Source organism: Lithobates pipiens, unplaced genomic scaffold (assembly GCF_037356315.1).
Source record: "Lithobates pipiens isolate NorthernLeopardFrog02 unplaced genomic scaffold, aLitPip1_a1.2 Scaffold_8, whole genome shotgun sequence".
Taxonomy (NCBI): Eukaryota; Metazoa; Chordata; class Amphibia; order Anura; family Ranidae; genus Lithobates; species Lithobates pipiens.
Genome location: NW_027507903.1, coordinates 105,828,071 through 105,842,684, shown reverse-complemented (window position 1 = coordinate 105,842,684; position 14,614 = coordinate 105,828,071). Strand labels below are relative to the sequence as shown.

The 14,614-nt window shown below is 44.6% G+C and overlaps 1 protein-coding gene across 1 annotated transcript in view; it reads right to left on the bottom strand.

The window, feature by feature from the left end:
• RBPMS2 (RNA binding protein, mRNA processing factor 2) overlaps positions 1-11,825 on the bottom strand; it is a 56,262-nt gene extending 44,437 nt beyond the window's left edge. Inside the window, exon 1 of the mRNA XM_077472871.1 lies at positions 11,515-11,825. Coding sequence (XP_077328997.1) covers positions 11,515-11,568 — 54 coding nt within the window. The 5' untranslated portion in view covers positions 11,569-11,825. The remainder of the gene's footprint in view (positions 1-11,514) is intronic.
• Between the last annotated feature and the right edge of the window lie 2,789 nt (positions 11,826-14,614).

Sequence of the window (14,614 nt, the reverse complement as noted above, 5' to 3'; positions counted from 1 at the left end):
TCTTGAACTTCCTGGCCAGTTAACATGGCATTCCTAGGGCAGCCACATACCTGTAGGCTAGGCTTGTTTGAATTCTAGGAATTGGAAATGATATACAGTAGGTGCTGCTACACCAAACTATATTGCCTGACCACTTGTCGTCTACAGGTTGCCATTATAGTACATTTGATTGATTTGTGTGGTGCATGGCATACAATGTCCAGTACAAGAGTGAAAGTCTCACATGTGGCATCACCATACTCTGAAGTAGCAGAAGGTTTTGGGTTGTAGTGGTTTCAGTATGCCCATGCATTTTACAGCCTCAAATTAGCTGTCAGTACATCAGGATTAGTCACTTTGAATATGTGCCATACTTTGCAGACTAAATATACTGCTTTGAGGTATTTTTACCCAAGAAATTAAGTAGAATACACTAACCCAACTTGCAAAATAAGAAATTTTCTAAATTCTGTATTTAATTTGTAGCAAAATAAAAATCCCAGTGGTGATTATAGTACCTTCAAACCAACCTAGTGTTTTTCTTCATCATGCAACTGAATGTTTAACACATTGCATCTTTCTTAATTACAGGTCAAGGGAATTAACTTCAGGCTGCAATTAAAGCAATCTTGTCAAGTAAAATACATTTTTTGGTTTTGAACCACTTCAGCCTCAGGTTCTAGCCTTAATGACAAGCTTTGCGATAAGGCACTCACTTTGACAATTGCATAGTTATGCAATGCTGTACCCAAAAAGTTTTACCACAAATAACGCTCTTGGCATTTGATCACTTCTGCAGTTTTGCAAAAAAAAAAAAAAGTCTGCTATATTATATCTTATTTTCTCAGTTAGGCCAATATGTATCCCGCTACATATTTCTGGTAAAATACCCAAGTATATCAATCTGTGCAAAAGTGGAAGTTTACATTTATCATTTTTACTAGTAATGGTGACAAACAGCAATTTAGTGGGACTGCAACATTACAGCAAAGGACACCAAGTCACTCTTTGGGAGAGACAATACAGTGATCAGTGCTAAAAAAACAAAAAAATGCACTGCCACTGTACTGACAGTAAAGAGGTTAACATCAGGGGTGGTCAAAGAGTTAAGTGTGCTCCTAGGGAGTTTAACTGAAGGAGGAGACATCCGTGTTCCTGATTAGCAGAACACAAGATCTCTCCTCTGACAGAACGGTGGTCTTCCTCTCCAGTGAACGATTGACAGGTTCTGGTGGCCATTGGATCTGCTGCTTGGAGACAGTGGGAGCCAATCACAACTCCCATGTCCAAGCAAACAGCAATTACATACGGGTATGCAATTTTGCACTTGAGGGCCATCCTACATGGATGTGGGGTGGTCCTTAAGTAGTTAAATTACTGTTTAATACCTTATTGAATTACTTTAACCAACTGTTTGCTTTGTTCATTAATATGCACACCTTTAACATTGAAATAAACTTGAATGCCTTGTACCACTGGTGACAGCTGACAAACAAGTTGCATTAGGTATTAGTGAATACACACACTTATATCTCTTCATTAGTGTTTGATAACCAGTCAGGGGTTATAGATCTTTATAATGAAGTTCAGAATTTTAGAAAGCTTATAAAAAAAAAAAAAAAAAAAAAAACACACAAGGGCCAGCACCTTCAGAGGCTCCAGCGCTAGAGCTGTAATTTGAGTGGAAAATCGCTTTTTAACAATGTTAAACGCGCATTGACACCAAAGCAAAACGCTAATAAAATCTTATTACCACCACTTTTATCCAGGTGTTACTAGCTTTACAACCCATTTTTTTAAGACGTCTGTATGAGGCCTAAAGAGTACCTGTCATTTCAGATCCACCATAGCAGCACCTGTCAGTTGGCATCCACTCACCTGCTGCCACCACATCACCAGCAGGTCAGGGAGGGAGCCAGTGCAGGACAGACGAGTTTCTCTTTAAAAATTATGGAGACAGACATACAACACCCTTTTTAATACTTACATGGGCCTTTGATGTGACACTGGTCCTGGGATTTCCTCACTGGTGGAATTAGCAGGCACCATTGGCTCCCACTCCTGTTGGCCACAGCCAGTGAGCCAATCAGGAGAGAGCAGGACCAAGCTGCAGCTCTATATCTTAACCACTTGCCGCCCGCCATATAGCAAAATGACGGTGGCAAAGTGTTTGTAATATCCTGCCCGGATGTCATATGATGTGATCAGGATAGTAACCACTTCAGCCCCGGACCAATTAACAGCCTAAGGACCAGAGGTTTTTTTACAATTTCGCACTGCACTGCTTTAACTGGTAATTGCGCGGTCATGCAATGTTGTACCCAGACGATTTTTGCGTCCTTTTCTTCCCACAAATAGAGCTTTTTGGCGGCATTTGATTGCCTCAGCGATTTTTATTTTTTGCAATATAAATGGAAAAAGACCGAAAATTGAAAAAAAAAAAAAAAGATTTTATTTTGTGATACGAAAAATTGAATAAACTCAATTTTAGTCATACATTTAGGGCAAAATGTATTCAGCCACATGTCTAGTTAAAAAAAAAAAAAAAGTGCAAAAGTTATAGCGTCTACAAACTAGAGTAGATTTTCTGGAATTTACACAGCTTTTAATTTATGACTGCCTCATTTCTTGAGGTGCTAAAATGGCAGGGCAGTACAAACCCCCCAAATGACTCCATTTTGGAAAGTAGACACCCCAAGGAAATTTCTGAGAGGCATGTTTAGCCCATTGAATATTTTTTTGTCCCAAGTGATTGAATAATGACAAAAAAAAAAAAGTTTACAAAAAGTTGTCACCAAATGATATATTGCTCACACATGCCATAGTTATATGTGGAATTGCACCCCAAAATACATTCTGCTGCTTCTCCTGAGTATGGGGATACCACATATGTGGGACTTTTTGGGAGTCTAGCTGCGTACGGCACCCCGAAAACCAATCACTGCCTTCAGGATTTCTAAGGGTGTAAATTTTTGATTTCGCTGCTCACTACCTATCAGTTTCGAAGGCCATAAAATGCCAAATTAACACAAAACCCCCCCAAATGACCCAATTTTGGAAAGTAGACACCCCAAGCCGTTTACTGAGAGGCATGTTGAGTCCATGAAATATTTTATATTTTGCCACAAGTTGCAGGAATATTACAATTTTTTTTTTTGCACAAAGTTGTCACTAAATGATATATTGCTCACACATGCTATGGGCATAAGTCAAATTACACCCCAAAATAAATTCTGCTGCTTCTCCCGAGTACGGGGATAGCACATATGGGGGACTTTTTGGGAGCCTAGCCACGTACGGGACCCTGTAAACCAAGCACTGCCTTCCAGATTTAAATTTAAAATGCTACCAAAAAAAAAAAACTGTTAGCGATCGCAGAGTCAGGCCTGATCGCTGCAGTTATGTGTTTAGTGCTTTGTAAGTGACAGTGATCGATACTGCACTTGGGTGGGCTGGGTGGAGGGGCAAAACGCAGGTGCTAGCAGGTATCTGGGCTGATCCCGCTAACAATGCGTTTTTTTGGAACCCTAAACTGCTGGGGATGCTAGTATAGATCTGATCAGCGCTGCCTGGGGTGACACAGACCCTAAAACCCAATTGATATCACCCACCGGGTGATCAGGGGGTTAAACCTTTATTGGGTAATAAATGGTGGGTGCCCTGATGCTATAAAAAGCATACCAACTAACCAGAGTCACCGTAACACTTATACGGGGATCACTGGTCAAAGGGTTAACTAGGGGTAATCAGGGGGTTCAAATTTTTATTAGGTAGTATATGGGGTCCCTGACGCTATATAAAAACCTGACGGGGAACCTAAATAACTAACTGGCTAACCAGCATCACCAGTGACACTTATACTGTGATCGCTGGTGAAAGGGTTAACTGGGGCAATCAGGGGGTTAAAACCATTTTTGGGTAGTATATCGGGGTACCTAGCACTATAAAAACCTGGCGGTGAACCTAAAAAAAAAATAACTAGCTACCTAGCGACACTAATGCAGCGATCAGAAAAATTATCGCTTAGTGACACTGGCAAAAGGGCGTGAAAGGGTTAACTCTAAAGGCAATCAGGGGGTCAAATCTTTATTGGGGGCGGTAGGGGGCTACCCTGGACCTAACACTAACTGCCCTGACAGTTTTTACTGTCACTGACACTGAATGCAGTGATCAGTAAATAAATGATCACTGCAATAAGTGACACTGACGGGGGGGGGGGGGGGGGAGTTGTGTGCCTATGTGTTAGTGTCAGTGTAGTGTTTGGTGCAGACTTACTGTGTCCTCCCCTCGTAGTCCGGTCAATAAGACCGCCCCGAGGAGAATGACATCACTTCCTCCCTGCCTGTGTATACAATACACAGTGGGAGGAAGCTTCTCATTCGCCAGGAGCGATTGAGAGGGAATGGCCAGAAACCTACGGCCATCCCCTCATCCCGGATCGCTTCTGAAGCGAACCGGACCGCCGCATCCAGCGGGAGGGGGGTCCGATCGGACCCCCCACCCGCTGGAAGCCAAGCACGTACATGTACATGCCATTGCAATGACATACATTGGCATGTGGCGGTCCTTAAGTGGTTAAGCCGCTGCATGCCCCTGGGGGCACGTATCGCAGCGATTGTTGTTGCGGGGTGTCAGTCTGACACCCTGCAACTACGATCTCAGTAAAGAGTCTCCAGAGACTACCATATGATCAGCGGTGTCCAATCACAGCTGATCACAGTGTAAATAGGAAGAGCCGGTGATCGGCTCTCCTCTAGTCACGTCTGACAGACTAGAGTGAGGAAAAGCCGATCGGCTGCTCCTCTGAGGAGGGGGGGGGGGTCTGTGCTGATCGATTATCAGCACAGCCCCCCAGGATGCCCACACTGGACCACCAGGGATGCCAGCCAGTGCCCACAATGGGCATCACTGATTGGCATGCATTATTGTTTGGCAACCATTCCTACAAAACTTTAACCACTTCAATACCGGGCACTTAAACACCTTCCTGCCCAGACCAATTTTGAGCTTTCAGTGCTGTCGCACTTGAATGACAATTGCGCGGTCATGCTACACTGTACCCAAATTAAATTTTTATCATTTTTTCCAACAGAGCTCTCTTTTGGTGGTATTTGATCACCTCTGGGGTTTTTATTTTTTGCTAAACAAATAAAAAAATACCGAAAAAAAAATTTTTTTTTTGTTTGTTTCAAAACTTTGTAAATAAGTAAATTTTCTCCTTTTACTGATGGGCACGGATGGGCGACACAAATTGGCACTGATAGTTGGCATGGATGGGCATGGGTAGGCGGCACTGATAGGTGGCATTGTATATACTGTACTAATGGATGCCAATGATTGGCACTGATTGGCATCCATTGTGGCACTGACTGGAATCCCTGGTGGTCCAGTGTGGGCATCCTCCAGGGGGCTGCGCTGATAATTGATCAGCACAGACCCAAATCCCCCCCCCCCCCCCCCCCCCCCCCGTCAGAGGAGCAGCCGATCGGCTCTCCTCTACTTGCGTCTGTCAGACGCAAGTGAGGAAAAGCCGATCGGCTCTTCCTATTTACACTGTGATCAGCCGTGATTGGACACGGCTGATCACGTGGTAAAGAGTCTCCATCGGAGACTCTTTACCGAGATCGTAGTTGCAGGGTGTCAGACTGACACCCCGCAACAACGATCGCCGCGATGCGCGCCCCCGGGGGCGCGCAGCGGCTCATAATCCTGATCACGTCATATGACGTCGGATCAGGATTATGAAACCACTTTGCCACCGTCATTTTGTAATAGGGCGGGCAGCAAGTGGTTAAATTACAACGCCGCCTATCAGTGCCCATCCTAGCTGCTCTGTCAGTGGAGGGAGGAAAAAAATTTTTTCCTCAAGATTTGTTTTTTTTTATTTATTTGTTTAGCAGAAAATAAAAATCCCACCAAAAGAAAGCTCTATTTGTGGAACAAAATGCTAAAAATTTAGTTTGGGTACAGTGTAGTATGACCACGCAATTGTCATTCAAAGTGCGACATGGCTGAAAGCTCAAAATTGGTCTGGGCAGGAAGGTGTACAAGTGCCCTGTATTGAAGTGGTTGAAGATGCAGAGCTGGGCTTGGGAGTAATACACCAGTGCCCCCACAGCAAGCAGCTTGCCATTTGGGGCACTGGTCAAAAGTGGAGGAGGATCAGGGCTGCTTTGTGCCAATCTACTGCACAGAGCAAGCAACGTGTGTGCAAATATATATCTCTAGGCCCCTTTGACATCAACAGACCAATTGGGTCTGCCTGAAACAGACAGGCTGACCAATCAGACAACCAATTGTTTGCCTGGAGCAACACATCGGCTGACATGTCCGCTGCCATCTGATGCAGTTGCCCTAAAAAGATGAGATACATGCAAAGTCATCCAGCGGATCAGACAGTCCATTTCCACCCAACTGCCCCATAGAGAACAGTGTCCACATATGCAAAGTGGACATAGACCTGTAATCCGCCTGCTCAGCGCAGAGATCCCCTGCTGAGCAGGAGACTGCTTGACTGATTCCGCACAATCTGAAAGGGGCCTTAATATCACTTTAAAAGCAAAGTAAGCTACCCTCAGACATACTTTGACCTCATGTTAAAAAATAAAAAAATAAAAACACACCCTTAAAGTGTGGGGGCTGCTTTGAACCATGTCTATAGAGTTGGATTTTAAACAGCAAGTGTGAGGTATAGATGGGCTCACATATTTTCGTACCCTTGTTCACACCTTACAAGTGCATGGAGGCATAAAAATGCAGCTTACAGTGAAAAAGCCCAATGCCATGTACTTAGTGCCTAAAAAGGGCAAAAAACCTCAAAGTGACAAGACCCTCCTGGTCAGTGACTGTGCCAATTGGATGGTATGGGGTTGCCCAGACAAATATTCCAGAAAGGGCTATTGGTACCCAGAAGGCCATCCAGATAAGGCAAGAAATTACAATACATTATACACATTTTGATACAAGCATGTAACAATTTCTCCCAGAGGCATGTGCAACAATTGTCAAAAGCAACATGTACATACAGATGAAAACCCCACACCAAAGCTATTATATATAAAAGTTATGCAAAACAAACTGTTACATTGTAATATATCTCCCCCCCCCCATTAAATGAAGGCTCAGAAGCAGTATATAAAATAAAAATGCAACATGGGCTTTCTGCAGCGGCTGAAAACCGACATGGGTTAGCTGGTTAAGCTCACTGTGGTTGATTTACTAAAGCCAGAGTTCAAACTCTGCATAGAAACCAATCAGCTTCCAGGTTGCCCAAGTGAACAAGCTGAAGTTAGAAGCCAACTGACTACCATGCACAGCTACACCAGATTTCACACTCCAGCGAGATTAACCAACTGTCGGCTGGCCATACACTACATTTGTTTTGAGGAAGGTTAGATTAGGGTCAAAGATTACATTTTCAACCAGTGATAAGAACATTTCTAAGGGACAAATTTAAGTGTATGTGGATTACATTCTGGAACAAATACTTTACAGAAGTAAATGGAAAAGCAAACTTAATTGTGAAGAACCTCCAAACTGTCAAGTTGAATGTATGGAGAATTTTTGTACAAATACCAAATTTGACAATCTAGTGGTGTATGGCCAGAAGGATTTACTAATCTTATTTATTGATAAGGGGGTTGGGGTAAGATGTGATCAATGCTACACATAAGGGTTGATTTACTAAAACAGGAGTGCAGAATCTGGTAGAGCTGTGCATGGTAGCCAGCTTCTAACTTCAGCTTGTTCAATAAGACCCTCACATTGGGTCGTTTTGCAGGTGCTATTGCAATATAAAAAAAAAAAAAAAAAAAAAAAAAAAATATAGCACTTGCAATCCAACCTGAAACAGCCGCTGCGGTGTCCAGTGTGAAAGCATCGAGGGCTTTCACACTGGATTGGTGCTCTACGGACGGTAAAGATTCCTGCTAGCAGCCTCTTTGGAGTGGAGTATACACTGCACCTGCCCATTGAAATCAATGGGGCAGTGCAGCTATACCACCAGCAAAGCACTGCTGCAGCACTGGTTTTAACCCTCACAGCCGCTAGCATGGGTAAAACCGTCCTGCTAGCGGCTGAATACAGCCACTAAAAAAATAGCACCATTTTATCACCGATGCGACTCCTGTCCCAGTGTGAAAGAAGCCTTAAGCTTTGACAATTAGACCTAGTTCACTAGGATCTCAAAGTAGCAGGTCTGTACAATTTCAGGTGCTACTTGCCTGACCTCTCCACCACGTCATGCACAGATGTATGAAAGCCACAAAATAGTGGAGGAACCTTTTGTTCAAATCAGTGCAGCATCAAAGTCAGAGTTGCACCGTTTTGAACAGTTATGGTGCGATGTCATGCAATTTGGAACTGTCAGATCACACTGGTGTGAAGGGGGGCCAAAACCTGCAAGCCATTGGAAGAAAAAAAAAATCTGGATAGAAACCAAATCTCCAGTATTAGTAAATCAACCCCATAATACACTTAACTTAGAGGTTATCCACCAAGTAGGGTCATTGCAAAAGTAGGCGCGTTTTGTTGAGGAAGAGGTTGGACTGCCGTTTATAACCAAGCTGTGAAACGTGCAAACGGAATGGGTTTTAGAAAAAAAAAAAAAAAAAAAAAAAAAAAAAAAACTCTATTTATAATTATTCTAACATTGAAAAATTGGACTGTGCTTTGAGGCATTTTAAAAAAAGGACACCCAAATATCCCCTAACCAATAGAACGGCCCTGGTTAAGCCAAGCAGCCCTCCATATTAAACTGATACAATTATACAAGAATTATGGTAATTAAGAATTAAAGGGTCCATAGAAGAAGGCGCAGAGTTCTGTTTACATCCATAGTGACAGCCGAGGAATTTCATATGCTCATTAGGAACACATTTGAAACAGAGGGGGGAAGTTATATCAGCACAACACAGGGGAGGAACATGGAGAAAGAATACAAACAAAGTGTAAACACCACACGGCAACTGAAGAAACCCTTACAGCCAATAAGGAGGAATATAAATTATATTCCTCTTTTAATGCAAGGATCTGCACCAAACAATGCCCTAACCCCTGAGTTAGGCTGTGCCAGATCACTTTAAAGGGTCATCATGCGTGTTACAATGGGGTTGATTTACTAAGGGCTAGTACACACCACATGCAGTCCAGTGCATTTTTCTCTGCATCAAAGTGCATGTAAAGTAGGTTCTATGGTTTCCAGTGGCATAGGTCACACCAGTGGTCATTTACAGAAGAAAAAAAAAATCCACACCCCCATGCTGCATTTTTTCTGGTGTGTACTGGAACACACTACAATGCGCTGGACCCTAGTATAGTGAAAAAAAAATTAAAATAAAAAAAAAAAAGCAACTGGAATTCCTCTGGAACTGCATCAAAAACGTGCACTCAAAAAACACATCCGGAACTGGATTGGAGAGTGCAAAATCTGGTGCATATGTGAATGGTAGCCAGCTTCTAAGTTCAGCTTAATCAATTAAGCTTTCAAAAAAAAAAAAAAAAAAAAAAAATTTGCAGAGCTGCACAGGATTTTGCCCTCTCCAGCCTTCATAAATCAACCCCAATGTCTATTAAAGTCAGCGTTAAAAATCACTGGGTCCTGATAGCTCTGTTAACCCAATTGGGCAGGCCTTTCCACCAGTGCCTGGTAGATCCATATCTCATCACATAAGGCAGGCTATAGATTACACAATTTTCCTCCCACAAGGAAAGTTTGCTTGATTCTCCCAACAGTCAGTGTTAGAGGAATCTCTCCCACAGCGCAACCGCTCTGCTGGGGAAAAAAAGATAAAAAAATAAAATACCGTAACCCCGACAGGCTGCTTGTACTGAAGTGAGCGATGAACTTATGTACAATCAGGGTGCCCCTACATAGATTGAAATGCAGCTGGAATTTTGACTTATGTCCAGCTTTATACAGGAGGTCCCCTACTTACAAACTGAGGGAGATAACAGGAAGTCTGGAAGACTACCTCTAGGAAGGGAAATTCTCTCCTGTAAGAGGTAATATGGGAAAATTGTCCAATCAAATCATTGGGACAGAAAGTGGAGGTTAAAACTTGTGTACAGGGGCACAGACAGCTAAACAAATGTTACAGGGGTGATAACCCTTCCCTATCAAAAAAAAAAAAAAAAAAAACCCTGTTCCGACTTACAGATTCAACTTAACCTACAGTCCCTACCTTGTTTGTAACACAGGGACCCCTTGTAGGCAGATTGTACTATTTGTTTTAGACCAGCCAAAGATTTACCAATACTAGTTCAAAAACCTGGCCGATTATGTTAACGATTGGATAGTTTAGGTAGATTCTCAATAAACCTAAAGATAGTGGTACAAACATAGTAAAATCTATAAAGACTCTTGGCCCTGGTTCACACAGCGCAACTTGTCCATTCAAAGCTGCACCCCATTTGTGGCAATGGAACCAAATTGCTGCAAAGTGTTGCTGCACCATTTCTGTGCAATGTGGATTAACATTTGTTAAACGAAGTTGCAGATATCAGCAAGCTGCACATGAAATCGCACTGCTTCAAAACCACACTGATGTGAACTAGGGCTAAAGATCACCACACACACGTTACAATCTCCTTTAGATTTAAAACTACTGGGCCTGCCTGTTTGGCTACAGTTTGAGTGGGTAGATTAGGTAGGTCTTCATATTAGAAAGTTGAAGAATCTAAAAGTTAGATTTTACAATTTCCTTTCGTTACCAAAGCTACACAACAGGAGGACACCCATAAGCTCCCTTTAGTACATGAATGCTGGCAGTGGCAGGCCCTCACACTACATAGCTGGTGGTACACATTGTGGCACCTGCAGACAAGACGCACCGCTCATTATCACATTGGGATGCCATTCATTCTTTAGTCTCTGGAAGTCACAGCACATTTTCAGGTGTGTGAAATCGCACAATGCAGACATAAGAGTGGGGGACGATCAGGGATGCAGGTACAGAAGTCCATTTAAGCAGATAGGCTGCAAAGCCAATAGAAAAACCACAAAAGATGTGACCCTAAACTTAAGTTACACAACCAGGATTGTATAGTGGATGGCCACCATTATGATGTCATATACAGGCTTAAGATCTACCATCAGCTATTGCAGAAGATCCTGCCAGACTGAATTCTAATTGATACATAGGCTTGTCATTATATATAGTTCTCAAAGATTGTACAATTTGATTGTATGGTCACCTTGGAGGAGATTGTACAGATTTAAAGTGACACCTATTGATTCCTAGGCTTTACTATAGTGGACTGGTTCCATTGATCCAAGGTGAAGGTTGTAGATGGTGACCACCATGGTGCAATCATAGGGAGTGCGATCAGTCGGTGAGGTCCATGTATGGACACATCACTCCATTATACACCAGATTGTAAGAAAATTATTATTTGGAGGAATAAAACCCAGAGGGGTAATAGAAAGGACTTTTTCTGTCTAATGTAAAGGAAAGGTGAGAGCTGAGCCCAGCACCAGGGGGGCTCCTCCATCACAAGCTTGGAGGGAGGTGTCTGGGCACAGGAGCTGACACTCACCTCTTCTTCCAGGTTATTATTGTTGTGCTCGCCGTCCGTCTTCAGGGTAGTCATTGTGTATAAACCAGCGGCGGAGTCCTCAGCAGAGTCCACGGTGGCGGGTGTTTGTCTCCTCTGCCGGTACAGAAAGTGTCTCCTCGTCCCCGGTGCTGCAAGTCTGGTGCGGGATGGAGCGGTGAGGTGCAGTCTGTGCGGGTGAGGTGGAGCGGGGTCTGTGAGTGCTGAGGGGGGGAGAGTGCAGAAGAGGAGGGCGGGAGGAAGGAGCTTTATACCGGCCGGACCCACTGAGGGCAACTCTTTATTGGAGGGGAGGAGGAGGGGGTCATCAATTAAACTTCGGTAGGAGGGGCGGGGCCGAGCCCTGTGATGGATCAGCTGGATGTCCCCCTCCATGGGAGAATGATCAGCCAATCACAGCGCGTCCTCCGCCGACCAGCTGATCCAACATTCTCACTACAAATACAACTAACTTACAAAACTTCAACTCCGAGCAACTCTGAGATCTGAGAGATATAGAGAATTGTACAACACTGACAGATCCCTACACTACACAGCATTGACAGAGAGGTCCCTACACTACATTACACAGCACTGACAGATCCCTACACTACATTACATTACACAGCACTGACAGATCTCAACATTACATTTCAGAGCACTGACAGAGAGATCCCTACACAGCACTGACAGATCCCTACAGATCCCTACACAACAATGGCAGAGAGATCCCTACACTACATTACACAGCACTGACAGAGATCCCTACACAACACTGACAGGTTCCTACACATCACTGACAGAGAGATCCCTACACAGCACTGGCAGGGAGATCCCTACACAACCATGGCTGGTGCAAGGATTTTTGACACCCTAGGCTAAAACCTCATTTTGCCGCCCCCGTTGACTCCGCCCCCTTTTCCTTGCCCATGTAAATCCCACCTTTTTAATAAAGTGCCCATCAAATGCAGCCTCACCAGTGCCCATCAAATGTAGCCTCACCAGTGCCCATCAAATGTAGCCTCACCAGCGCCCATCAAATGTAGCCCCACCAGCGCCCATCAAATGTAGCCTCACCAGCGCCCATCAAATGTAGCCTCACCAGCACCAATCAAATGTAACCTCACCAGTGCCTATCAAATGTAGCCTCACCAGTGCCCATCAAATGTAGCCTCACCAGCACCCATCAAATGTAGCCTCACCAGTGCCCATCAAATGTAGCCTCACCAGCACCCATCAAATGTAACCTCACCAGTGCCCATCAAATGTAGCCTCACCAGTGGCCATCAATGAATGTTTGCTTGCTGCAGGAGTCGGGACACAGACACAGTCCTCCACCACTGCTGCGCCTCTGACACTATGCGCCTCTGACACTATGTGTGAACGGAGCCGCAGCTGCCTGCTGATGCTGAGACTTAGTTGCTTGCTGCAGAGAGAAGAGAGCAGGAAAACCAGTTGCCAGCCACCTAGATTGCCTAGTGGTAGCACTGGCCCTGTACACAACACTGACAGAGATCCCTACACTACATTACACAGCACTGACAGATCCCAACACTCCATCACACAGCACTGACAGAGAGATCCCTACACTGCACTGCCTGATAGATCCTTACACTGACAGAGGATCCCTACACAGCACTGCACTGACAGTGATCCCTACACTGCCAGAGAGATCCCTACACAGCACTGACAGAGCCCAACACTGACAGCACTGCACTGACAGAGAGATCCCTACACTACACTGACAGATCTCAGCAGTGGCAGCTGGTGCTCAATATTGTGGGGGGTGGGGCAGTACTTGCACTACCCCCCCGGCGCTCTTCCGATCAACGATCCACTCGTACCCCCCACCGAGTGTGATTGATCAGGAATGCGGTGATTGACTCGAACCAACCCCCCATGCCCTTACCTTGTGCTGCTGTACAGGTGCAGGAAGGAGCCCGATGTTGAGCTGAACCCAGGGTAGGGCACCAGGAAGAGGCTGTTGCTGATGGGGACCGTTGCTTCTCCTCCTTGCCGAACAGAAAATTAGTCCTGCGACCCGATTGGCAGGGAGTTCTAATGCCGTGTACACACGGTCGAACTGTTTGACGTACTTAGTCCGCTGAAACACATTTCAGCGGACAATCAGCTCGTGTGTGGGCTTCAGCGGACTTTTTCAGCGTGCAGTCCGGAGTACTAAGAATTTCGGTTTTTCCAAAAATCTGTCCGTCGTACTTTGGTTTCAGCGGACAATACGGTCGTCAGTATGCTAGTTCGACGGACGAAGAATGGCGCATGCCCAGAAAGGATTTACACGGCGGAAGGGTGCTTTGCTGTGTCTTGGACTTCCTTTTTCTAGTCCTGTCGTACGTGCTGTACATGTCATTGCGCAAGCTTTCGACGGACTGTTTGTGTATCCGTGTGTGGTCAAGTCCGTTCAGTGGAAACTACGACGGATTGTCCGTCGGATTGTATGACGGACTAAGTACGCCATACAATCCGCTCGTGTGTACGCGGCATAAGACTCCCTGGCCGATCGGGTCTCAGAACTTGCTTCCTGATTCTCCAGGAGGAGAAGCAGGAAGACATTAGCAAATATTAATTTGCTAATGTCACACAACTGGATGGGCTCAGGGCGCCGTGCTCACCCTTTTTTGGAGCCAATTAGAGCCTCAGGCTTTAATCATGTGCTTAAAAAAAAAGAAAACCCAATGAAATCTATGCGCTCGGCATCATAAATGGTGATTAGGGGCCATGTGCATGGATTTGGGGGTCGGTGCCCCTGCACTCCTAATGAGCAGACCACCACTGGATCTCAGCAGTGTCCTGCTGACACAAGGATGCCTGCAGCATCCCCCTGACACAGGGGTACCGTAAGTGTCCTCCTGACACAGGGATGCTGGAGGTGGCCCCCTGACACAGGGATGCCGGCAGTGGCCTCTTGACATACAGTAATGTACATTTTTGCACCACGGATCTTCATAATGTCCAAAAGGTTTAATTGAAGAATGATCATATCTAGAGATGGGAAGGCCTGGGGAAAAAAAAAGAAAAATTGTGAAAAAGAATGTTTTTTCCCTTTTTTTCAAAGACTTTTTTTGTTTTTTTTTCCAGAAAAAAA